Genomic DNA, 24141 nt, shown 5'->3' on the forward strand with positions numbered 1-24141 from the left:
TACATCATGACCAAGTGGGAGCTATCCTAGGATAGCAAGGCTGATTGAAAATAAAACATGGGGCGCCTGGGTGGCTCAGTGGATTAAGCCGCTGCCTTCAGCTCAGGTCATGATCTCGGGGTCCTGGGATCGAGCCCCGCATCGGGCTCTCTGCTCGGCAGGGAGCCTGCTTCCTCCTCTCTCTCTGCCTGCCTCTCTGCCTACTTGTGATCTCTCTGTCAAATAAATAAATAAAATCTTTAAAAAAAAAAAAAAGAATTTGTATCTAAAATATATAAAGAACTCATTCCTCAAGAATAAAGAAGTCAATTTAAAAATGGGCAAAGGGGGCGCCTGAGTGGCTCAGTGGGTTAAGCCTCTGCCTTCGGCTCGGGTCATAATCTCAGGGTCCTGGGATCAAGTCCCGCATCGGGCTCTCTGCTTGGCAGGGAGCCTGCTTCCTCCTCTCTCTCTCTGCCTGCCTCTCTGCCTACTTGTGATCTCTGTCAAATAAATAAAATCTTAAAAAAAAAAACCTAAAAATAAAAATGGGCAATTTTTAGTTCTCCAAACAAGATATACAAATAGACAGTTCTCCAAACAAGATATACAAATGTCCAATAAGCACACAAGAACATACTCAACACCGTAGGCCATCATGGAATGCAAACTAAAATCCCAGGAAGACACCACTTCACACCCATTAGAATGGCTATAACTCAAAAAGTCAGATGATAAGTGTTGGTGAAGATGTGGAGAAATTGGAATTCTAATACACTGTTGATTGGAATGTAAAATGGAGCAGCAGCTTTGGCAGTTCTGAAAAAAAGTTCAACTGCCTGGTAGTTTCTGAAGAAGTCAAACACAGTTACCCTATGATCCAACAATTTCACTCTCAAGTATAAACCCCAAGAACTGAAAACATATGTCCACATAAAAACTTGTACATGTATTTGTATAGCAGTATGATCCGTAACAGCCAAAAAGTAGAACCCCAATGTCCATCAACTGATGAATGGGTAAATAAAATGTACTATATTCATGTAATAGAATTTTAGAACATTATTCTAGACTTAGAAGAAATGCCAACTACAATATCATCAGTCATACCTCTTAGCTTAATCAAAGTTCAGTACCTGAAACCCAATGACATAAATTTGAGTTAAAACTGTACTTAACTGTATTTTCAGGGACCACTATCCAAAGTTTACGGTTTGAATGAAGTTTCGGAAAAGCCAAACAAGTCTTTTCTATTACAATGGAAGGTATATATCTATCACCAAAAGGAGGACTGAAAACCAATTATTCTGAAAAAATAACTGCTACATGGTGAAAAATAGAGATTCTTCTGAAAGAACATATCTGAAATTTTATAGATCATGTCTGATGGGAAGGTCTGAAACATTAAATTGTCATTGCTTTCACTTTAAATATACAGACAATAAGTTACATAATTAAACTGGTTAAGGGAGAAAGAAATTCTTTAAAGAAATTTTGGCACTGACTGACCTACTGACAGTGGCTGTCATTTTTCTATTCTCCCTCCTTATCTGAGTTCTTAATCTTTAATAGTTCTCTCACCAGTAAAGAGCAGATATTAATTTTTCTTTGGAAAGCCTGTATTTTGGAATATCGACATTTCTTAGATCAACTAGTACCCTACAGTGAAAAGCCACAGGTTCTAGAGTTGGATATGGCTTAATAGCTGAGAGGTTCTAAACCTCAAGCACATTATTATATTAAATCCCACTTTCCTCTTCTGTATTATTATATAGTAGTTCTTAATTCTCTATACTTTCCCCCTTCATCCCAGATTCTCAAATTAACTACAACATGGTTATTGGCTCTACATGAAGTATTTTTAAAAATATTTTATTTATTTATTTTGTCAGAGACAGAGTGAGAGAGTGAGTGAGCCCAAGCAGGGGGAGCGGGAGGCAGAGGGAGAGGGAGAAGCAGGCTCCCCACTTAGCAGAGAGCCCGATGCAGAACTTGATTCCAGAACCCTGGGATCATGACCTGAGCTGAAGGCAGACGCTTAACCGTGGAGCCACCCAGATGTCCCTACATGAAGTATTTTCATTAAAATCACATAAATACTGTTAGGACAAGCAGTATTACTGTGATTACTTCTACACTGTTTAATAAGGGTTCAAAATACCCGTGTATTTTGGACTATAATTTCCCAACAGTTCATATTTGTCACAGGGCATAAATTAGAAAGGGTAAGAAAAAGGAGTCATTTCGGTGTCACTAACTAAAACATTTGAATGCTGCTATAATGTCTTTAATTTTCTCCCTGCCCCCCGTTTACTATTTACCTACTATCACAAACTAATAACCTAATCACAATTCAGTTGTCACCCTTTTCACATCTGTCCTATATATACATCAGAGTTCACTAAATTGGTTAGACACAAGATAACCATCTTAAAAGTTTTATTAAGCAAAAAAAGAAAAATTACTATATTAACAGCAACGAAACTATAAGATGCCTAGGAATAAGCCAAACAAGAAATATTCTAAACAGTCAAATGAAAAAAAAAAAATTTTACTGATATACAATTAACCAAATAGAAAAGCATGTCTTATTAGTGATTTGTTTACCACTATAATTTGAGCACCTAGACTAACACTTGGCACTTAAGTGATTAAGCAGACAATTTCCTGAATGGGATGATGCAATACCACAATGATGACAAGTGTATTAAATATTCTAAAAATGTAATGGGACTCCCAATTAAAACCAATCTCAAAAGTTTTTAATAGAACTTGATAAACTCACCTATTACATTAAAAAAGAAAATCTTAGTATATGTGCTGCCGAAGCGAGCACTAAAAAAGAAAATCTTAACTGGGTAAAATATCAAGAGCATGAACACAACCACAGATGTCTTAAGCTGTGCTTCAGTACTTCTTAAGCATTTTTTTTTTTTTTAATTTCTTTGACAGAGAGAGAGAGAGATCACAGGTGGGCAGAGAGAGAGGAGGAAGCAGGCTCTCCGCCGAGCAGAGAGCCCGACGTGGGGCTCGATCCCAGGACCCTGGGATCATGACCCGAGCTGAAGGCAGAGGCTTAATCCACTGAGCCACCCAGGTGCCCCTTCTTAAGCATTTCTATTCTCTGTTAGACAAACACTAGTGACAGTCAAAGAGCTTGGAAAATGTCTTACAAAGGCCCAAATCTAGTTTAGGAATCCCTAAATCAGCTGTTCTCAAAGTAGTCCCCAAGACCTGTTCAGGGGGTCTAAACTAATTCAAGAGATCAAAAACTATTTTCAAAATAATACTAAGAAGCTATTAGACTTTTTCATTCTGATTTTCTCACAACTGCACAGTGGAGTTTCCCAGAGGTCCCATGATGTGTGATATTGCTATAACACTGAGTGCACAAATGGATGAGAATCAAGTTCTCTTCTTACTAAGCCAGACAGTAAGGAAGTTTGCAAAACTGTTTAATAATACCAGTCTTCTCATATTTTTTTGGTAAATGATTACTTAACGATGCCATTTAAGTTAATGTGTTTATTAGTTTTTTTTAAATTTTATTTAAGTAAACTCTTTGCCCAAGATGGGGTCTGAACTTACCACCTCAAGATTTAAGAGTTGGATGCTCTACCAACTGAACCATCCAGATCCCTAGTTTTATTCTTAAATTAATAATTATTTTAAGAACTTTTAATTAAGTTTTTTTATTTTATTTTTTTTTATTTTTTATTTTTTTAATTATTTTTAATAAGTATCCATATAACACACAAAAACCAAAACCTTTTTAGTTCCTTAGTAAGTTAAGAATGTAAAGGGGTAGAAGGCCCAAAGTCTGAGAACTGCTGTTCTAACCTAACCGCTGACACTTAGTGCTTCAGTTAAACAATGCTTTGCTCACCTCATGGATCAAATGAAAGAACTGAAGAAACTTAGATGAATAAAGCGCAACTAGTGGGCAAGCAACATCAGAAATAACTGCATCAGTTCCCCAGAGATCACCACTATAGAAGGTTAAAGTTACTATAAGCTAACAACAAAAGTTTATCATCTGCTTTCTTATTCATTTATGGCAACCTAGGATGTCTCTTCCTCCCATGTATTAACTTCCTATAGTACAGGAATAAGCTAAAGAACAGAACTCTTGGATTACATATCTTTTTTCTTTTTTGATCTAATATATGCAGATAGGTCTTTTTTTTTATTAATTCAAGTATGTACAAATTAGAAGTAAATTCCTTTGTTGAGCTAGACCAGTTGCCTCTTGATCCACTTCCTCTCTGGAAAGCTCTGGACTACTGGCTATACACAGAGCTCCTTTTGGGCAGGTTCCTCAAGTAGATCACCATGTTTTCTATCACAGGGAGGGACCCCAGTACCCTAATCATATATGACTGACTAGGATGAATGTCTGACATAGGGCAACCATCTAACGGTTAGGCAACTGTCTGAGAGATAGCTACAACTCTCAAGACCAGGGAATTTGCCAGTAATGACAGGAACAATATCTGAGTTAAAACAAGGAATAGTTGGGGCGCCTGGGTGGCTCAGTGGATTAAGCCGCTGCCTTCGGCTCAGGTCATGATCTCAGGGTCCTGGGATCGAGCCCCGCATCGGGCTCTCTGCTCCGCAGGGAGCCTGCTTCCTCCTCTCTCTCTGCCTGCCTCTCTGCCCACTTGTGATCTCTCTGTCAAAAGAATAAATAAAATCTTAAAAAAAAAAAACAAAAAAAAAAAACAAGGAATAGTGGAGTCACTATACTGGTTCACTGCTGGTATAAAGAACCACAGCAAAAAATTACCTGATGCTGTACATACCCTAGAACTCTACAGAATCCTGAAAGACCTTCTAGTTCCTGAATGACACCCCACCTCCATGATAGCTGATGGTGAGATAGATGAAATAATTCTCTTTCTTCCCTCTATATCCTTTTTTTTTCTTTTGGTGGGGGGTGGGGGAGTATTAACCCTATTAAGGTGACACACCAATTTCCTTATAATCTAAAAAACAGAACTACCACACTTAAGGAATCAAACAAAAAAGGGACCAGAATGAAGAACTGGAGGCTGTGAAAAACGAAATAACCTAGATCTTTTTTTTCTTTACACTCATCAGTAAAAGAACATCAATCGTATTGTGTCAACAGATACAGAAGGACATCAATACAACACACAAAATCCCGTAAGGTCCCATTATGTAAACTGATGACTGTGAGAATCATGAAAATACTGGCCTTATATTTTGTATGATCTATAGATATTGAATCCTAGCCCTTATCTCATCAAGAATTTCTCCAATCAACTGAAAAAAGGCAGGAAAACTTGCTGAATATCTTATAAAATCTCATTCTCAGAATTACACAAGCTGGAACAAAATTTGAGAACAGTTTTAAACAAAAGTCACTGATAGAACAAAGCATATATTACCCAAATAAAACTAGATACTCAGGTGAAATAAAACCCAATTTTAAATGAACACTGTGTGGTTGAGAAGTTAAAGTAAGGATTAAAAAGAGGAAGTAAGGATTAAAACGATCAAGTATTTTTTGCTCTTTCCAACCTGAAAAGCGACTCAATTCCCTATATCTTGATAACTAATTAGCAGCTGCTCATTTCTCACCCCGTTCTACCTGGCCAGAAAACATTCAGCTTAACATAGCTTGCAAGGCAAGGGGTGGTGGGATGAATGTACAATCTTTAAAAGTGGAGATCTTTATACAAGAGAATAAAACCAGACAAGTATCTTATTTTACACAAACAAGAATATTAATCCTAAAATACAGCTCTTTCTAGACTTTCTTCCTAGTGTATGTTTTTGTTTCTTTTTAAAATATGCAAAATATGCTTGAAGAAAACTGTATTTAAATATAGAGAAAGTCAAAGCAAACTAATTCCCAAGTAGTGGAACTTCCCTGCTACCCTCCTCACCCCTAAAATATCTTCCCTGTCCTCCTTCCCTCCAAAATATCTTACGAGGAATGCCAAAGTAAAAAGGCCAAGCCGCTCCAGTCAAAGGTGGACCTTTGCAAAACCACGGAATTTCTTAGACATTATTTGAAAGGCATTCAAGCAAAGGAGTCCATGAAGCATTTGAAAGTAAACAAAACTTGATATTGGCATATGAGAAAATAAATTTTTCGATTACATTACTACCACGCTCCCTTCAAAATAAGCCAAAATATAAGACCACAAATTAGTCTGATGAGGTAAAAAAAAAAAACAAAACACGCAATAGTAGCATTCTTTCTATACTATCAAATCAATCACTTAACAGGCTCCAGTCTTTACACTTTCCATCACTCACCAAAATCTTCATGAATCAGTAAGAAACACTCTTTTCTATAAATAAACAATAAATATCTCCCCTCTGAATAGCTTTATTCCATTATGAAAGAGCTTACAAAGCAAAAGATGTAAGGACAAGAATAACATATACGCGTATTTTTTTTTAATCTAAAGAACATGACTTCTGCAATCCTGAACCAAACAAAACAGAAAAAAATTTTTTAAATAAGACAATGAAATTAGAAAAATGAGTGGATACTCAATAATATTTAAGATACCCTTCTTAATATTCCTTAGGCTTGATGATAACTGCAGTTGCTTTTCTCAAGTGTTTATCTTTCAGATACACCTGAATGATTAACACATGAAGATTGAGGTGGCTTTAAAATTCTCAGCAGGTGGATGGAACAGGAATGGTCATGTGATAGCCCTGGTTGAAACGGCTAATTAGTATACGAAGCTTTATTATACTCCTCTTTCTGTACACGGTTTAAATAAAAATGTATCCTATGCGTCAAAACATCCTGTCAAAAGCAGAGAAATTTTTGTCCCACTAAATCACCCAGAAGTCTGCTTATTTTCTCTCATTTACCTGGTCTGATTAACAAGTTCTAGTCTGCAAACCAATTAACTTCTTCCACTAGATCCGCAGCTGAAATACGAGGCTCACCGTGGTGTCTTTTAATTCCGCTCATCACTGATGAGTGTCAGGTGAGCAAACAATCCAGGAATTATAATTAGTAATCTTATTTTAACATTAAAACCTGATATCCATTTTGAGTCAAAATGAACTATCAGAGGTTGCTGGTTTGGGGGCTTTTGTTGTTGCTGTCTTGTTTTTTAATTTACCTTTATTTTACATTTACCTTTATTTAACTTTTAATTTACCTTAGTCTCCCCCTAGTATTTGAACTAAGTTTGGTGAACAGATGTTCACTCTCAAGGAGTAAACTTTGAATGAGAAAAGTAAAAGGTCTCAATCGAATGGGACACACAGAAATGGTGCACAAATTTCGGGGTACGTAACTCTACATACACCTTACACTCCTTCCCCCCAAACGCCTTTTAAGAGGTTAGAAAGGAAAGACCCTGGTTGGTTGGTTTTGTCTCCTCCTCCTCCTTTCTTAGGGGGAGGTGCTAAAAAGCAAAGAAATCGCCAGAAGACGGGCCGGAAGAAGGAAAGCGAAAAGCACGGAGTGTGGACAACCAGACCTTAAATAATTGGAAACTGTAACCAAATTAAATGAAGTTAAAAGGGAGTTACCGAGCAAACACCTCTCTGTAACTCCAACTCACCTGAGCGGCTCAGAGTTAAGAAACCTAGCTGTAGGTACACTCATATTCGAACTGCCCTCTCTCTTCACGTATTCACAGGTACAAAGGCACAAAAAGAACTCTTCCTGATCCTTGCCAATAGTAGCGCCGGAAAAACAACTCTCACGCTGGCCGGAGCCATGCTGGCCAGGCCGTCCCCGGCCCAGCGAAGCCACCCGAGTGCCTCCCCATGGGGCAGGGAACCCCCAAACCACTGCCCCGCTCCTCAGGCAGGACACCCCTCTTTCCAGGCCGGGCGAGAGGTAGCGGAGGAACGGAGCCTCCACTGGAAGAACCCGCTCGCCGCCGAGGCCCTCTGCGCCCGCCCGGAACTGGGGTCTTGGCCCCGTGCCGCCCATTCTGGACCCAGGCCCGGAGCCCCGTGGTGCCTGGCGCGAGCCTCGCCCCCGGGCCACCCCGCGCCGGAGGAACCCGCGCGAACCACTGAGCTGCGCCGGACGCCGCCGTGTGGACCCGGTCACTGGCTACCTGTCTTCGCTCTTGTTTTTCTGCTTCTTCCCCATCGTGTGTCAGCGGCGCTCGTAGACCCAGCCCCTCTATTCGGTCTCTCACAGACCCACTGTCCCCCAGCCGACTTTGGTCTCTTTTCGGCTTGGTTCCCCTCGCACTGCCGCCTCTCGCACCCGGCTCTCCACAGACGCGCGCACTGGGACAGGGCACATATGGTGTGAGCTCTCAGTGCGCAAGCGCATCGCCTCGCCGCCTCGGCGTGGGGACGCAGGGCGCGGCTCATCGAGAGCTGCGCTTTGGGTAGAGCGTCTCCGGTTGACCCGCCGGCCAGGCGGGAGCCTGAGCGCCCCCTTTCCGCAAGCGTCGGCCGCGCACGAATAACAGCCGGGTGTCCTGGTTCTAGAACCCTGAGACAGACAATGAAGCTGAAAATTCCCCATGTCAGCTCCATCCCTGAGGGGAACGCAGACTTGGAGTTTGGAGCTCCCCTCAGAAGCAAGCCTTGGGGTTTCCTTCCATCTCTGTATCTTTGTATTCTCAGCCGCACGCAGTTCAGTAACGAAACACAATGAACCAATATAGGCACTCCAGGCAATAAATCTAGGACAAACTGGGACTCTCAGTAACGTCCTTTAATTATAAAGTCTGTTCAGTCATAAAAAATAATTACCATGGGGGCGCCTGGGTGGCTCAGTGGGTTAAGCTGCTGCCTTCGACTCCGGTCATGATCTCGGGGTCCTGGGATCGAGTCCCGCATCGGGCTCTCTGCTCAGCGGGGAGCCGGCTTCCTTCTCTCTCTGCCTGCCTCTCTGTCTACTTGTGATCTCTCTCTGTCAAATAAATAAAATCTTTAAAAAAAAATTATCATGAACAGGGACACACCCCGTAATTCCCCGAAATAGAAATTAACCTTTATATTCAAAGTGAGAGCAAGATCTAAGAATTTGTGTTATGGAAGTACAAAAGGAACCAACTTACTAGGGTGGTAAACATGTTTAATATCCGGATCTGGACGGTGATACTACGGGTACTAAGTATGTAAAAACTAATCATGCTGTGGAAGTTATACCTCAACTTAAAAAAAAAAAAAAAAGTGCTCAATCAACACGACAGAAGCGAAGTTGGAGTGTCACTCCGGAGCAAGATCGTAGCTCTCTCGTTTCTGATGTAACATTATGAGTACTGAGAATCGGAGCCTAGCGAAGTCCAACACGGCCAGACCGAGCACTGATAAACTACAGCCTCCAGAATACTTTGCTTCCCTCCCCCGTGGGCCGTTTACTCAGAGCGAGACTAAAAATCGGAAATCTTGGAGCGGAGGATGGGAGCTACGCACGCGCAGAAGCGCTCACCGTATGCACGCCCTCCTCCCCCGCCCCACTTCTCGGGCGTCGCAGCTTGTATCGCGTGAGGGTTGCAGCCAAAGGGGAGGCGGAAGTGACGGCCGGTTCGCAGCCACCGGCAGCTGCTGCGAGGGTGAAGCCAGAGGGGACTGCCTTTCTGGAGCAGTTCCTCGTCCTCAGGTGTCACCGAGAGCTCAGGTGAGGCAGAGGATGGTGTGAAAAAACCGGCCGCCGCCTCCCAGTGTTGATGGACACTTCACTCAACATCCGGCCAGGGCGGGGGAGGGGCGCGGCCCAGACGTCGGTGTCAGTGAGGCGGAGGCGGTTTCGGCGCATGCGCCCTCGGAGGTGTTGAAGACCTGGCTGCCTGTACTCCGCCTTGGTCTGCCCCTATGGGCTCAGGGAATGGCCAGGATGCTTTTCGGAAGGTGTCTAGGGTGCAGTTAAGGTGTTTTGGAGGGTGCATGTAAGGGAGTCAAGGAAACGGTTAGGTAATTTGAGGACGAGCCCCTTCCCACTGTTGCCGATGAACTGTAAAAAGGAAGAATCAGGTTTGTGGTTTGAAGAGTAGAAAAGTTAACGGGATCGCAACACCATCTGCTTTCCCCTTTGTGAATGCGGTGACCACCATCGCCTGTCCCCAGAACAGCTCTGGCTATTCGCTTCTGTTCCCGGTTATCCCAGAATTAAATTCCGAGTTCATCTCATAAAACTCCAGGGATCAGCATCTGCTCTATTTCTGGTAAGAACAGGTTCTGACATGTAAGTCAGTGTCTTAATAACCAGTTTTCTGCCTCATCTGGCTCCAACCCGAAAGGAAACAGTGTTACATTTTTCTTTGGAGATAGGAAGTGTGAAATTATTTTACTATATTTGAAATATAATTCATTGAAAATGTATAGCATTTTCATATTGAAACTTAAGGATAATTTGAACAGAAAGTAGGCACATGTTCCTTCACAAAAAATGTTTTAAAGGTTTTTATTTGAGAGAGAGAGAGAGAGAGAGAGAGAGTGTGTGTGTGTGTGTGTGTGTGTGTGTGTGTGTGTGTGTGCAGGAGCGGGCGAAGAGGGAGAAGCAAGCTCCCGGCTAAGCAAGGAGCCAGAGATGTGGGACTGGATCCCGGGACTCTGAGATCATGACCTGAGCCACTCAGGCATCCCCAAATTAACAAATATTTTTTGAGCACTTGCTGTGTTCCATGCACTTTTACCTCTGGAGATACAAAGATGAAATCATTGCCTTCAACTGCTTTTCCTGTGAAGAAAAAAAAAAGTGAAGTTTGCAAGAAGAGGACTTCTTTTCAGTTCGGTAGTTGTAGAGGGTTTGTGTGAGTCAGGCTGTGTGTCACTGGGTAAGTGAATTCACTGTTTATTAAGGTTTTTTTAAAGGTTCTTCAGTAGTATTTGCAACTGTGTCATATGAAATGCAACATCTTCCTGCTTTCATAAGCAAATTATAAATTATATTTCTGTAGTAGTAACCCAGAGGTACACACATAAAATTTCCATCTGATTGTTGCTAATAGAAAATACTACATCTTATAACATGTGTTATTGAGATAGAGGTTCCTTTCCTATCTGAATTAGATTCTGTTTTTAAACTACTTTGCTTTATTGTAATGAAACACAAACTAAGTCGGAAGCACCTAAACTATGCTTTAAGTAATCTTTTGAGTGGTGTGACTATAACCTGTGGAAAATTCAATTTTAAAACATTTTAGTAAGAGGCGTCTGGGTGGCTCAGTCGGTTTCTTGATTTCAGCTCAGGTCATGATCTCGGAGTGTTGCAATCTAGCCGTACATCAGGCTCCTTGCTGAGTGTGGAGCCTGCTTAAAATTCTCCTTCTCCTTCTCCCTCTCCTTCTCCCTCTCCTCCCCTTCCCTTTCTGAATGAAAGGATCTAAAAAGAATGAAAGATTTAGGGGCGCCTGGGTGGCTCAGTCTTTGGGGTTTGGCTTTGGCTCCAGTCATGATCCCAGGGCCTGGGATTAGGCCCCACATAGGGCTTCCTGCTCAGTGGGAAGCCTCGTTCTCCCTCTCCCTCTTGCCCTGCTTGTGGTCCCTCTCTCACTGTCTCTGTCAAATAAATAAATAAAATCTTAAAAAAACCATAAAACATTTAAATAAAAATTCTCATAGGTAACATGAAATTTTTTGTTGTCAGCAGAACATACTGTGTAGTACAAATTACACATTTGCTAGAATTTTTGTAAAGGAGAGAAAACTTTACTTGTTTTTTTTTCCCCCCAACTTTACAAACATTCTCCCTAGCACCAAGGCTGAGCTATACCATTTAGAAGAATGGAAGCTAATGCATCTGTTGACATGTTTTCAAAAGTCCTGGAAAATCAGTTGCTTCAGACTACGAAACTAGTAGAAGAACATTTGGATTCTGAAATTCAGAAACTGGATCAGATGGACGAGGATGAATTGGAACGCCTCAAAGAAAAGAGACTTGAGGCACTAAGGAAAGCTCAACAGCAGAAACAAGTAACCTCTCTGCCCTGCTTTCTGAAATTACTTTAACAGTATGCTCCTAACAACTTATATATACGTGTGCTGAAATAGTTGTATTTCAGTCCTTATTTTTAGCATTGTTTTTGTTTTTTACTACAGAGTATTATAACTATTAAAAATTTGCTGGAGAAAAAATTAGTTTTAAAGACACATTAAAAATTAGCCTGCTCAGTATGTTAATCCACAGTCAAGTAAAAGAAACACTGTGCCCAAGATCATTTTTTGAGCTCAGATTTTTTGCTTGAGAAGGAGCCTAGGAAGAACACTGGGAGTCAGTGGTTTCCCTTTTATGTAATTGTAAAACCAGTTATAATTTGGCTCTGATCAGTGTAAGTGAGGTGAGAGCTGTAAGGCAATCTACACTGAAGAAATTATTTTGGGCATTTCCATTGTAACAATTACATGGCTTATTTATTCAAAGGAATGCATGCTGGCTCACAAAGAAGGGTGGCCACATCTCTGTCCTTATTGGTCTTCTGGAGTGTGGAACAGCCTCATACACTCTGATCAAAACCAGTTGGGTTAAATTTTGTAAATTTAATTTTGATTAAAAATGTTTTCATTGCTTTTTGTCAGATTGAAATAGATTATTACCAATTCTGGTTTCTCTCAGTTGGCTGTGAATAAAACATGCGCTTTTAACTTTTCCAAAGAAATAGGGAGTTTTGTTTGTGCTCCTGTAGCATCTCTTTGATAATGTTTATACTCTCAGTGTTTATAAGAATTGCTACAAAAAGGAAAGAATGTTTTGTAATGTGACTGAGTTTCTATTTTTGTAGCTTGAGTTTTCTAAAATAAGGTGTGTGAGTATAGTGTGGTTTTGAAGTCAGGAGACTTTTTTTTATTATAATGCTAATAATTATCCAAGGCAATGTAAGAGGAGATTCTGCTACAAACTCCTATTTCACAATCACAGTTAAGTAACACTACTAATTGCTAATAGTTCAACTAAAAAAAGTCGTAACCAGGATCTTTTTGTAGAAAGACTGAATCTACCTGATTTGCAGTAAGCAACATGCATGATGGCTTAAGTGAAACTGTCAGCAGTTAAAAACAATAGTCTGAATATTTATCATTAAAAACCTAAGTCCTACAGCCTTTAGGGACTTCTTAAAATTACTATGCAAATCAATTTAAAATTAATTTGTCATAGAATAATGGAGAGGGCTTATTTTACAGTTTTCACTGCATTGTAATAAATCTTTTTTATTAAAATGTTTTTTTAAGGAAGTAGACAAGAAGTTTTAATGATATATACTCTTTTTGAAAGAGTAGTATAGATTGCATAGTAATTTTGATTTACTGATCTGTATAGGTATCAGGAAATGAGTATATGCAGTGACATAAGCATTTAGTAGACCTATTTGAATCAATATGCCTCAGTCAACCGAGTCCTCTCTTCTTGTTACAGCAGCTAGCAACATAGGACTTAAAGTAGTAAGCAGTAGGACAGATGAGAAATAGGAAGAGCCTATCCAAAGGCTTGGGTGATAGCCACTAAGCGAGAGCTAGGTGCTGCCCAGCTGCCAGGCCTTGGGTAGGCTTAGCCTGCACTGTGATCTCTACCCATCCTGCTTGATTCCATTCAGCAGATGCCCCGCAGAGCATGAACTCTGAAAGAAACTGTACTAAGAGCACAGGGATATGCTGAGTGTCTTGGGAGAGATGCCATGTGTTGGTGGAGGTTCAAAGTAAGATTGCCTCCCTCTTAGGAACTTGGAAAGGCTCAGGTCTTCCACCTGTTGGCCAAACAAATGAGAATTAAAAAGAGTTTTTTAAAAAACATACACTCTTTTTTAAGGGCAGTGCTATTGGTGAGTCAAGAAAAGGTATGAAGTGGTGTGTGGGTGGCTCAGTGGGTTAAGCCTCTGCCTTTGGTTCAGGTCATGATCTCAGGGTGGTGGGATTGAGCCCCACATTGGGCTCTGTGCTCAGTGGGGGGCTTGCTTCCCCCCATCTCTCTCTGCCTGCCTCTCTGCCTACTTGTGATGTCTGCCTGTCAAATAAAGAAATATATATTTAAAAAAAAAAAGAAAAGAAAAGGCATGAAATGTTAACCTGCCATTAAGGAGTTGTACTTGAGAGTTTAAGTTCACAGACGTTTGACCAGGGAAATGTCACATAGGGAGAAAATACCAGGGCTTCCTGTGAGTTTCAGCTCAGCATAAGACAATGTGAAATGGATACCAAAACTATTAATACAGTCTGTGTTAGCTTAAGTCCAGAGGAAGCAAGGAGATGGCACTCTGGCCCCTTTCTCAGTAGACGACTTCTGGAGGGCCGCATTCAGACTTCTGCCCCTTTTTAAAAGGACAAGGAGGAATTAGTCTCTGTTCAAAGGAGGATAATTGGAAAGTAAGATATGTAGAGATCATTTCATATGAGAAACAGCCAAAAGAAAATGAAGGGAGAGAGGTAGAGAAGATAGGATATTGGAAGAACTGATGTATGAAAGACATTAGAACTTTTCTCTCTAACCTTAGGTCCACAGACCACATTTACAGATCTATTGCAGTTCAGTGTGAGAAACCTTTCAAAAAGTTAGAGAGTACACATGCAACTGCTTTTTAAGCACCTGTGCCAGACACTATCATGTTGATAGTCTTACTTTTTTACAACTCAGTGAGATGGTTGCTTTGTGATCTCCACTTGATAAATGAGGAAATGGAGGCTCAGAAAGGTTATCAGAATTCTTAGCCTAATAAGTGGTAGAACAGTTATTCAAGCCCATGCCTTCTGCCTGTAAGCCCAATGTTCCTTTTTATTAAAACCAGCTGCCTGAAAAAGGAAGCAAGCTTCCAGTAGAGATGATAAACCCTTTCTGTAGCAGGAAGCTTGGGAAACTGAAAAGTGTCAGGCGTGATTGATGAGGGTTGATACACTGGGTTGAGAAGTTGGATTAGATGACTGATGGGATCTGTATTATTTCTGGACATTATGTGGGATCTGTATTGTTTCTGGATAGCATGTGATTTTTTTCTTCCTAGGATATTCCCCCCTTAGTGGCCAGTATAGAAATGGGTCCTGCCTCTGAGCAAACTGGAGTTGAGCTGCAGAGAGCTGCAGGAACCACCCCTCTCATTGTCTTCCCCACAAAGACCAAGTAGCTTATCTCATGAGCATTGTTTTTCAGAGCTTGGCGTTAACTTGGACCTAATGCTTCTGATTTTAGTAGTTTGAGTGCAGAGAAATTAAATGGATATTTACATTTTAAGTCTCTGAAATCTAAATTTTTATTTTTGAAGTTCTGAGAAAATGTATGTGAAGGTACCAAGACAGATGATTTTCTTATGCACAAACTGTGCTGAAAGATAGTCCCTGCCCACAGATTTATGTCTGCACTAAAACTAGAGACATAGGAAAGGAAATTACTAAGAGGAATTGATTTCTCTACAAGATAAAATCAACTACATTACAGAATATTATAGCGATTTAGACACAAAATAAATGTAAGGTGGTACGGAAAGATATTTCAAGTTTATAATATTTCCCTTTTCTCCAAATTAGGAATGGCTTTCAAAAGGACATGGGGAATACAGAGAAATCCCTAGTGAGAGAGACTTTTTTCAAGAAGTCAAGGAGAGTAAAAAAGTGGTTTGCCATTTCTACAGAGACACCACATTCAGGTAACTTTGTTTACATCAGTGACTTGTTTAAAATGATGAGATCTTTGAGTAGAGATACAGTAACATAATAGGGAAATTTAAAAATTAGAGGAACTTTCTAAGTTGTTTCTTTGTACTTACATAAACGTCTCTGTTAAAGTTAAACAATTGTTATATTGAAGATTAACTTAAAAACCCATTACATAAAAAAGCTTAAATGAATATTATTGAAAATCAAGATTATTTCCATAGAACTGGCTATTTTCTGAATTGTATTTTCACTAGGTAACTTTAAAAACATGTAAGAGATGTACACGTAAAATTTGTTTTTGTCAATACAAGAATTATTTCTCCCTTTTCTGGTACTGGTGTGGTATAAGCACAGTGTTGGGAGTGGGGCCAACACCAGCTTTGAATTCACTCACTCCTCAGCCAGCAACTCGTGAGGAGACTGGTTTGAGCAAGCCTTTCACTAGAAGCATCACTGGGCGTGCCAGGGTTGGCTGGAAGGAGAGGAAAGTGATTTCTACTGGACAACCCAGCTCTGCAAGCCTCTCTACAGAGGCAGAGTCCTTGTAAAATGAAAATACCCCTAGAAAAGTTCATATCTAAAGCTTTCTTTTAACCCCCAAATGTGATTAGTTGCCAACTTTTAAAAATTGAGAGAGAGAATTTTTTTTAGAAGTCCAGATTTCAGATGTTTTAAGAAATCAAATAACTTAATAGCAGACCTAGAATTCATAGGAAGGCAGTTTGCTAATGCTGAATAGCAGCCACCTCCCTCAGACAGACACACACTCCAATGTAGAGTCTCCATCATTCATTGCTGTCTCAGCCTTGCCCTCTTCCCGCATTTCCATAGCCTGCTCGGCCCTTGTCTTAAACTCACCACCCAGTAACTTCGTTATTAATTAACATCTTTCAGGGATTGATTGCCTGGGACGTACTGATTAAGGTAATAAAAATGAAAGAAAATGTTGAGGTGGTGAAATCTCCTGTAAGGGAAAGTATGGAAAGGGTTTAGGAAAGAGAGGGTATCGGGGCACCGGGTGTCTCAGTGGGTCAAACCTCTGCCTTTGGCTCACGTCATGGTCTCAGGATCCTGGGATCAAGCCCCGCATCAGGTTCTCTGCATGAAGCACAGAGCCTGCTCTCCCCTCTCTCTGTCTGCCTCTCTGCCTACTTGTGATCTCTCTCTGAAATAAATAAGTAAAATAAATGAAAATAAATTTAAAAATAAGTAAATAAAATAATAAATAAGTAAAATCTTAAAAAAAAAGAAAGAGAGAAAGGGTATCGAGAAACCCTCTGTCACTGTGGTACTCTGTCCTCTCCCTTTGGCACACATTTCTCAAGTTGCCCACCTCTGACATACATGATGAGGTGGTATATTGATATCATGTTAGTCTCTAAGGTTGATATCAATTGATGTTTATTAGATGTTTTTGCCCACTAGTTTGTGTTGTGAAAACAGAGAGTTTGCCTATATTGTGGTTCACCGTGCTCCCAAGTTTTTACCCCTAGGGCAGCAATGGCTGACACATAGTAGGTGCTCAGTAAATGTATCTGATGGTTGTATAAACAGTGCAACACCAGGGGTATTTACTTTCAAGCAAAAATGAGAAATCAAGAGATGCCTGCCTGGCTCAGCCAGTAAAACTTCTGACTTTGGATCTCGGGATCTTGAGTTTAGCCTGATGTTGGGTATAGAGATTGCCTAAAAAGTAGAAGAAAAAATCATTAGAAAATTTTGATCTAATAGATATCAGAGTTCTTGGTACATAGTAGACTGGAAACTTCATGTTTAAAATCCTGGAACATTGATGTGACCCTTTGAGGTAGGTATGTAGGTATAATTCCAAAGCTTCATGCATGGAGACCAAGACTTGGGAGAGATTAAGTGACTCACCTAATGTCACTTGTCTACTAAATGACAGAAGAGGACCTGAACCCAGGATTTAAGCCTGCTGCTTCTGGATTTTTTTTTTTAAAAGTGAATTAACAAATGGTATAGTCATAGATTTGCCTAAAATAGATTCCATTTAACTCTAGTAAATCCACGGAGTTCACTTACCTACGAGTCTTCAAGAACATACTTTTCATATAATGGTTCATTTATCATTTGTTTTGAGCTTCATTCAGGAACCATTTATTAACTTGTTCTCTCCAACTGTTTTTCACTACACTCTCATTGCTGTACTACATGGGTGATATATGAAAAGATGCATTCAGAGGTAGAGTGATGAGGCATCAAGGTTACCAGGAACTTGCTGGACCCAGTCCTAACTCAGGAATAACTCTACACCAAGAAGTATGCAGAAAGCCTACTAGTAATTATGAAACATTTGATGTCTTCATCATCTAAAGCAGTAGTTATCAAACTTTATGGGGCATGAGAATCACCTGTGTGTTTCCCAGCTCCACTTGCAGAGAATTTTAGATCATATGTTTTAAAAGCTGATTATAATGAACACTGTGATTAAGAACTACTCAAAAAGATTATTACAGTAGTCTGTTTCAGGAACACTAAAGTATCAACCAATTTAAAATACATTTTAACTTTCAGAAAATGTCATTTCCATTTTTCTTTTCAATAGAAGGTGACTTAATAAAAGTTACTACTGGTATTTTTCATTTCTTTAGAACCATATAACCACATTTATAGCCCTTACTCTGTGCTTCTTAATGATAGTTGCAGTTAGAAGACTTCCTTCTTGGTGACACCATTCAGTCTTAATAACTTCCAAATATGGCACTGTGTGTACGTTTCTAGTCCTGAAAACCCTCTTCTGAGTTCTATCAAGTCAGATTTGTCACCCTTCAAGCTCTGTGTATGAGACACTAGGAAACGTGCATAAGAGAAGTGACACTTTTTATTTTTACCATGAACAAGACAACTTCATGAACCACTTGTGACTGAAAGCATGTATTTAGTATTTTGTTTTTTATAAGTATCATTAAGGCACATCTGACTTTCTAGAATACTGGATGATTTTTCTGCCTCTCGTCAGTTAACCTATGAAATGAAATGAGGTCATCCGACATAAGCTGGCTGCCAAATTATGAGACTCAAGCAGAAAAACTATAAAATTAGATGCACCCTTACGATATTTTTTTTCTATGAAAAATCTGTTTTAGCTTTTGATTTTCTATATGTTTTTATTTACAGGTGTAAAATATTAGACCGACATTTGGTGATACTGTCTAAGAAACATCTTGAGACCAAATTTCTGAAGCTAAATGTGGAAAAAGCACCTTTCCTTTGTGAGAGACTGCGTATCAAAGTCATTCCCACACTAGCACTGGTAAAAGATGGGAAAACACAAGATTATGTTGTTGGATTTACTGACTTAGGAAATACAGATGACTTCACCACAGAAACTTTAGAATGGAGGCTGGGTTGTTCTGATATTCTCAATTACAGGTAATTTTTAGCAAAACAACTGATTGTAATTCCATATCTAGTTGATATTTTTAGAGAAGTTTTTTTTTTTTTTTTTTTTAATGTTAACATTCATTTTATGGAGCTAAGTAAGGTCTTCTGGGTTAGATGTAGAAAATGTTTCACAAATGCAAAACATATTTCTTAAAATGTACATTATTAGCATGATCTAACAACAAAATCAGAGTTACAGATAAAACTGAGTCTTGGAGTACTCATAGAAAACTATGAAAGTTTTCATCCTAACAGATCCTATTGAATCTAATTTTCTGTTAGTCTGAAAACCCAAAATGACACTTTGGAATTGACTCTTCCCTGATTTAAACCAGGTTACTCAAATTGATAATGACTTACTTTTGAACATCAGATTTTTTAATGTAGCTATTCCTGTCTTGTAGAATCTGATAAAATGTATAATCTCATTTCTGTGATCAGCTTAAATTATTGTGGAGACAGTCTCAATTTGAAAATGGTCTAAAATCCAACTTCCATTTTTCATTAATCTCCTTGTCCACTTCGTCAAATGGTTTATCTGATTCCACAAATCAGAACCTGTCATTTTGCCTTCTGTGCCTGTTTTTGATTTGGAAAATTAACAGATAAAATTATACAATTATCATTCTATAGTCATAGTGCTTTTCAGTAAGTAGAAAGTTCTCTTTTCCCTGTTCCTTTTTCTCTGAATATTCCCTACACATGCCTAAATTATGTGTACATTATAGAAATTGACTTTGGAGTTTTAGGTTTTACTTTCTTAATAACAAAATATAATATTTATTAAATGTATTTTGAAATTATTTCAAGCTTTAAGCAAATTGAAAAGTAGTACAAAGAATTCTCATCTATCTTTTACCCATGTCTCTCAATTTTAAGCATTTTGCATTTGCTTTATCATTCTTTTTCTAAAAACATACTTTCTTTTCAAAACCATTTGAGTGGAAGTTGAAGATGTATTGTCCCTTTGCTCCTAAATATTTCCTTATGTATTTTCTAACATTGAGGGGTTTTTCTTATGTAACCTTAGTGCAATTATTAAGACAGGAAATGTTATGTAATTTACAGATCTTACTCAAATTCTGCAACTGTCCCAATAAGATCCTGCATACTAAAATGTTTCATGTAGTTACTATGTGTTTTTAGTTTGCATTAATCTGTGACAATTTGTCTTATTTTTCAATACGTGGACATTTTTGAAGAATACAAGCTAGTTATTTTGTAGAGTACCCCTCAGTTTGGATTTGTCTAACATTTCAAGATTAGGTTTGGACTATGCATTTTCTCACGGGTACATGATAGAAGTGACACTATATTCTTCTCAGCGTAGCACACCAGGAGGTAAAGATGTTTTTTGTTTTTTGTTTTTTTTTTTTTTATTTATTTGACAGACAGAGATCACAGGTAGGCAGAGAGGCAGACAGAGAGGGAGGAAGGGAAGCAGGCTCCCTGCTGAGCAGAGAGCCCCATGCGGGGCTCGATCCCAGGACCCTGGGATCATGACCTGAGCTGAAGGCAGAGGCTTTAACCCACTGAGCCACCCAGGCGCCCCGGTAAAGATGTTTTGTCTCGTTTCTGGTGGTGGATAACTGAGCACTGGTTAACAGGTTGTCTACCAAGCCAAATAGTGATTTAAGAAGAACTTTTCCATATTCCTCATTAATTTACTTTTTCATTTATTCATATTAGAATGGGCAGTAACTTATTTTATCCAGTGGGTTATAGGTGGTTACTTATATTACTTATTTTGAAGCCCATATTGCCCTATATTTGGCCAGTGAGAGCCCCTTTCATGCAGGCTTCTGTGTATGTCCTTTTTACATGTCCCCACAATTCTTTAAGCACTTTCTTTCTGGTGCAAATAAGTCTTAGAGGGACTCTCCCAAGAATTGACTATTTCCCCAAGGCACTGTGGTTTCTCTCAGTGGCAAATGATATTTCACAACCAGAATCTAGGTACCAGGAATCTTCCTAAATATTTTTGAAAGAAGAAAATGTCTCAATTATTTCTCAAGCATCATTGACAAATTTCATACCAATTCCAGGTTAATGATAATGAATTCCACGAGTTTTATTGATGTTTTTCTAAACATTAAAAGATGTAATACAGTATCATACCAGCCATAATAATCTGTAAAAAATAGATCGTTTTCCTATGTCATTCTTACAGTGAAGAAGATCTAATCCAAGTTCAGCATCTCCAAAACAGGTGGAAAAACTTTTATTTCTTTCTGTGCTTTTCACTTAGAAACTCTGTTCATACATCTAGTGAAGTGTTAGTAATTAATGATAAGAGAAAATAAAACATTGATCAAAAACATTTAGTAATACAAAATAGGGTTTAAAACTCTTAACCATCAATATGAATAATATACGTCTTCCTTGACACCAGCATTTTAAAGAAAACTTTACTCCATAGGTTAGGAAGAAAAGAGATTTTTGTGCAGGTTAGCATACCAACTGTACTATCATAAAGAATAAATGCTTTTCAAATTTGCTTTATTTTTAGTGGAAATTTAATGGAGCCACCATTTCAGAGCCAAAAGAAATTTGGAACAAACTTCACAAAGCTGGAAAAGAAAACTATCCGAGGGAAGAAATACGATTCAGACTCTGATGATGATTAGAAATTAGTTATAATTCTTTGTAAATTGTCTTTTTATTTCTGCTTACTTCAGAATTAGATGTGTTTTCTAAATCCCGTTGGTTTTGATACATTGGTCATCTAATGGTCATGTTCTAGAGTTTTGTACAGTTTCATCACATTGAAAGACATCTTCAATATTTTCTGTGTGGTACTCATGTTTAAGTTGAGGAAAACTTCTGAGTTCTTAAATTATCCAGAAGGGTCTGGATTCTCTATTTTTGAGATTGATTTTATCACAATATGATTCTTACGTCTTTATATCATTCACAATTGTGTTTTTAATCTACTGGATTAGAAATAGGGATTCAGCAAACTATTCCAGGACGAATTCTTACACAGCGTTATTTACTTTATACAACAGGTCAAACAGCATTTACTGGTGTAACAGACTCACTTGTAAATGAATTATAAACACTCCTTACTTCTGGAATATATTTAACTATTAAAGAACTGCCTATTTATTCTGTAGGCTGTGTGTTGATGATGAATCAACTGATGGCAGCAGAAAGCTTTTTCAGGTTTTGAGCATACTGCCTATTTAAAGGGTTCTGATTATATTTTATATTTTAAAACATGCATTAAAAAATAATCAGGAAGGATCACCTGGGTGGCTTAGTTGGTTAAGTGTCTGACTCTTGATTTCGGCTCAGGTCATGATCTTAGGGTCCTGGGATGGAGCCCTGCATTGGCCTCTGCACTCAGTAAGGAGTCTGCTTAAGATCCTCTCCCTCCATGCCCTCCCCTCCCTCATATTCTCTCTCAGAAATAATCAGGAAACACAATTGGAGTGGCAACATAATCTGCAGACTCCTAAGTGACAACAACCATAACTGGTAAATATATGTGTATTTTTTACTTAAAGTCTTAGGAGTTGTCATAAAAGCATACAGCAAATAAAAACATTTATTACAGAAACATTTATTCAAGAAAAGACTAAAACTTGGTAAGAACATTAAGTCTCTTTGGTATTTGAGCCACACCATTTCTCCCCCTAACTCCCAATTTCAGCCCACAGTTTCTCCTTAGGATGAGCAGACTGCTAGCATTTCCCACTCTACCTGCCCCCTCCCCACAAGCTCTATGTCACAGAAGCTCTATTTCAGGTAACAGTAGCAAAGAGGACTGGACCTTCCTTCCTCTACCCAGTCCCCACTTAGAGCACTGAAGATCTAGCCCAGGAATGGCAGACCAAGATTACTGTTTTCTAATCACTGTTGCCCCAGCTTATGAGTGGAGATTCCATGCAAGGAAAGGCAAACAAGACTAGGAGCTGTCACCCACTGCTCTATTTATAGACCACAGGTATCACTCCTAGAAAAGCAGGCTACTCTCCCCATCCCCAACTCTGAGACAGTAGCAAACTATAAACAGAGTTTCCTATAGCATCCTCTAAGTTCAAGCCTAAGGGTGCTGCCATAGACAAAGGAAATTTGGAGTGGGAGTAGAGACATACGAAGAGACTGGTAACTCTGTGATAGCAACAGGCAAAAGGGAAACCAGTGATAATCCTAACAGAGAATGAAAGGCGGCTAAGAGTAGTCCTAGGTCTAGAACAAACCTCAAAAAGACTATAAGGGCCTGAATTTAATTGGCTCAAACTGTGTAGCCATTTGCGCCCCAGTGCCCCAAATAATAGACCCACCAACAATTAGTGGCTGTTAATTACAGTTTGATAACAGTGGAGGCAAACTAGAACCCTTACAGGGAGATTGGAGAAAGGAACCTCCTAAATGCCCTACTAAATGCCCTACTAAAACTGTCCTTGGGGTTGGAGGGAGGATTCCGAGTGACTGCCCATTCTCAGGCTGTGCCCTCTCCAGAGGAGCATCAGATGCTGTACAGTGCAGGGTAAATGGACTTAGAGAGTCCAGCTGAGTCACTAAAAAGCCTTGGGAAGAGAAGAGGATGAGTCTCCAGAGCTGTTTTATTATCTAAACTGTCCAATTTTAAACAAAAAGTTCCAATATCTGGAGAAGCAGAGTAAAGTGTGTTCCAAAACCAAGGGGATTTCAAAACAGTAAAAAGAAACTGCCTCTGAGTGGACCCAGATGTTCGAAGCATAAAAACCTTCCAAGCAGCTCTCATAAGTATACTTTTTAAAAAACTAAACCCATGCTGGAGGTAAAGGTATGATGATATTTCATAAATAGAAAACAAAGTGTTTTAAAAGAACCAAATGATACCGATAATAACAACCTGAAGAGCAGGAGAAAAAGGGAGTGAAAAATAACTTGAGAGAACTATGAATCACCAACATATGTGTAATGGGAATTCCCAAAAGAGAGAAGAAAAAAAACAAGCAAAAATAATTTGAAGATTTCCTAATGCTTAAAAATCCCAAATCTGGTGGAAAACATTAATCTGAGAAAAATCAGTAAATTCTTAACAGAAAGTAGACCCTTCGGTCTACACCCACATACATGTCAGATTAAAAAATACTGAAAGACAAAGATCTTGAAAACAAAAAACCACTAGGTACAAGAAAACCCCATTAATGGGTGATTTATCAGAAACAGACTTGAAGGCAGTGGGATGATAACATGCAGAGTGCTGGAAAG

General features: G+C 39.1%; 2 protein-coding genes across 4 annotated transcripts in view; one reads left to right on the forward strand and one right to left on the reverse strand.

The window, feature by feature from the left end:
• EIF5B (eukaryotic translation initiation factor 5B) overlaps positions 1 to 8246 on the reverse strand; it is an 84774-nt gene extending 76528 nt beyond the window's left edge. For both annotated transcript variants that reach the window (XM_045980335.1, XM_045980334.1), the window contains exon 1: positions 8052 to 8246. In XM_045980335.1, the coding sequence (XP_045836291.1) occupies positions 8052 to 8086 (35 nt within the window). In that variant the 5' untranslated portion in view covers positions 8087 to 8246. The remainder of the gene's footprint in view (positions 1 to 8051) is intronic.
• Positions 8247 to 9437: 1191 nt separating this feature from the next.
• TXNDC9 (thioredoxin domain containing 9) lies at positions 9438 to 22051 on the forward strand. 2 transcript variants are annotated; one of them, XM_045980945.1, is made up of 5 exons: positions 9438 to 9574; positions 11650 to 11868; positions 15403 to 15521; positions 18670 to 18924; positions 21446 to 22051. In XM_045980945.1, the coding sequence occupies exons 2-5, from the start codon at positions 11680 to 11682 to the stop codon at positions 21561 to 21563; spliced, it is 681 nt and encodes a 226-aa protein (XP_045836901.1). In that variant the 5' UTR covers positions 9438 to 9574; positions 11650 to 11679; the 3' UTR covers positions 21564 to 22051. The 2 variants fall into 2 exon arrangements, with proteins under 2 accessions (XP_045836901.1, XP_045836900.1); XM_045980944.1 differs by lacking the exon at positions 9438 to 9574 and adding an exon at positions 9589 to 10118.
• The last annotated feature ends 2090 nt before the right edge of the window (positions 22052 to 24141 follow it).

The sequence above is a fragment of the Meles meles genome, chromosome 16 (assembly GCF_922984935.1).
Source record: "Meles meles chromosome 16, mMelMel3.1 paternal haplotype, whole genome shotgun sequence".
NCBI lineage: Eukaryota > Metazoa > Chordata > Mammalia > Carnivora > Mustelidae > Meles > Meles meles.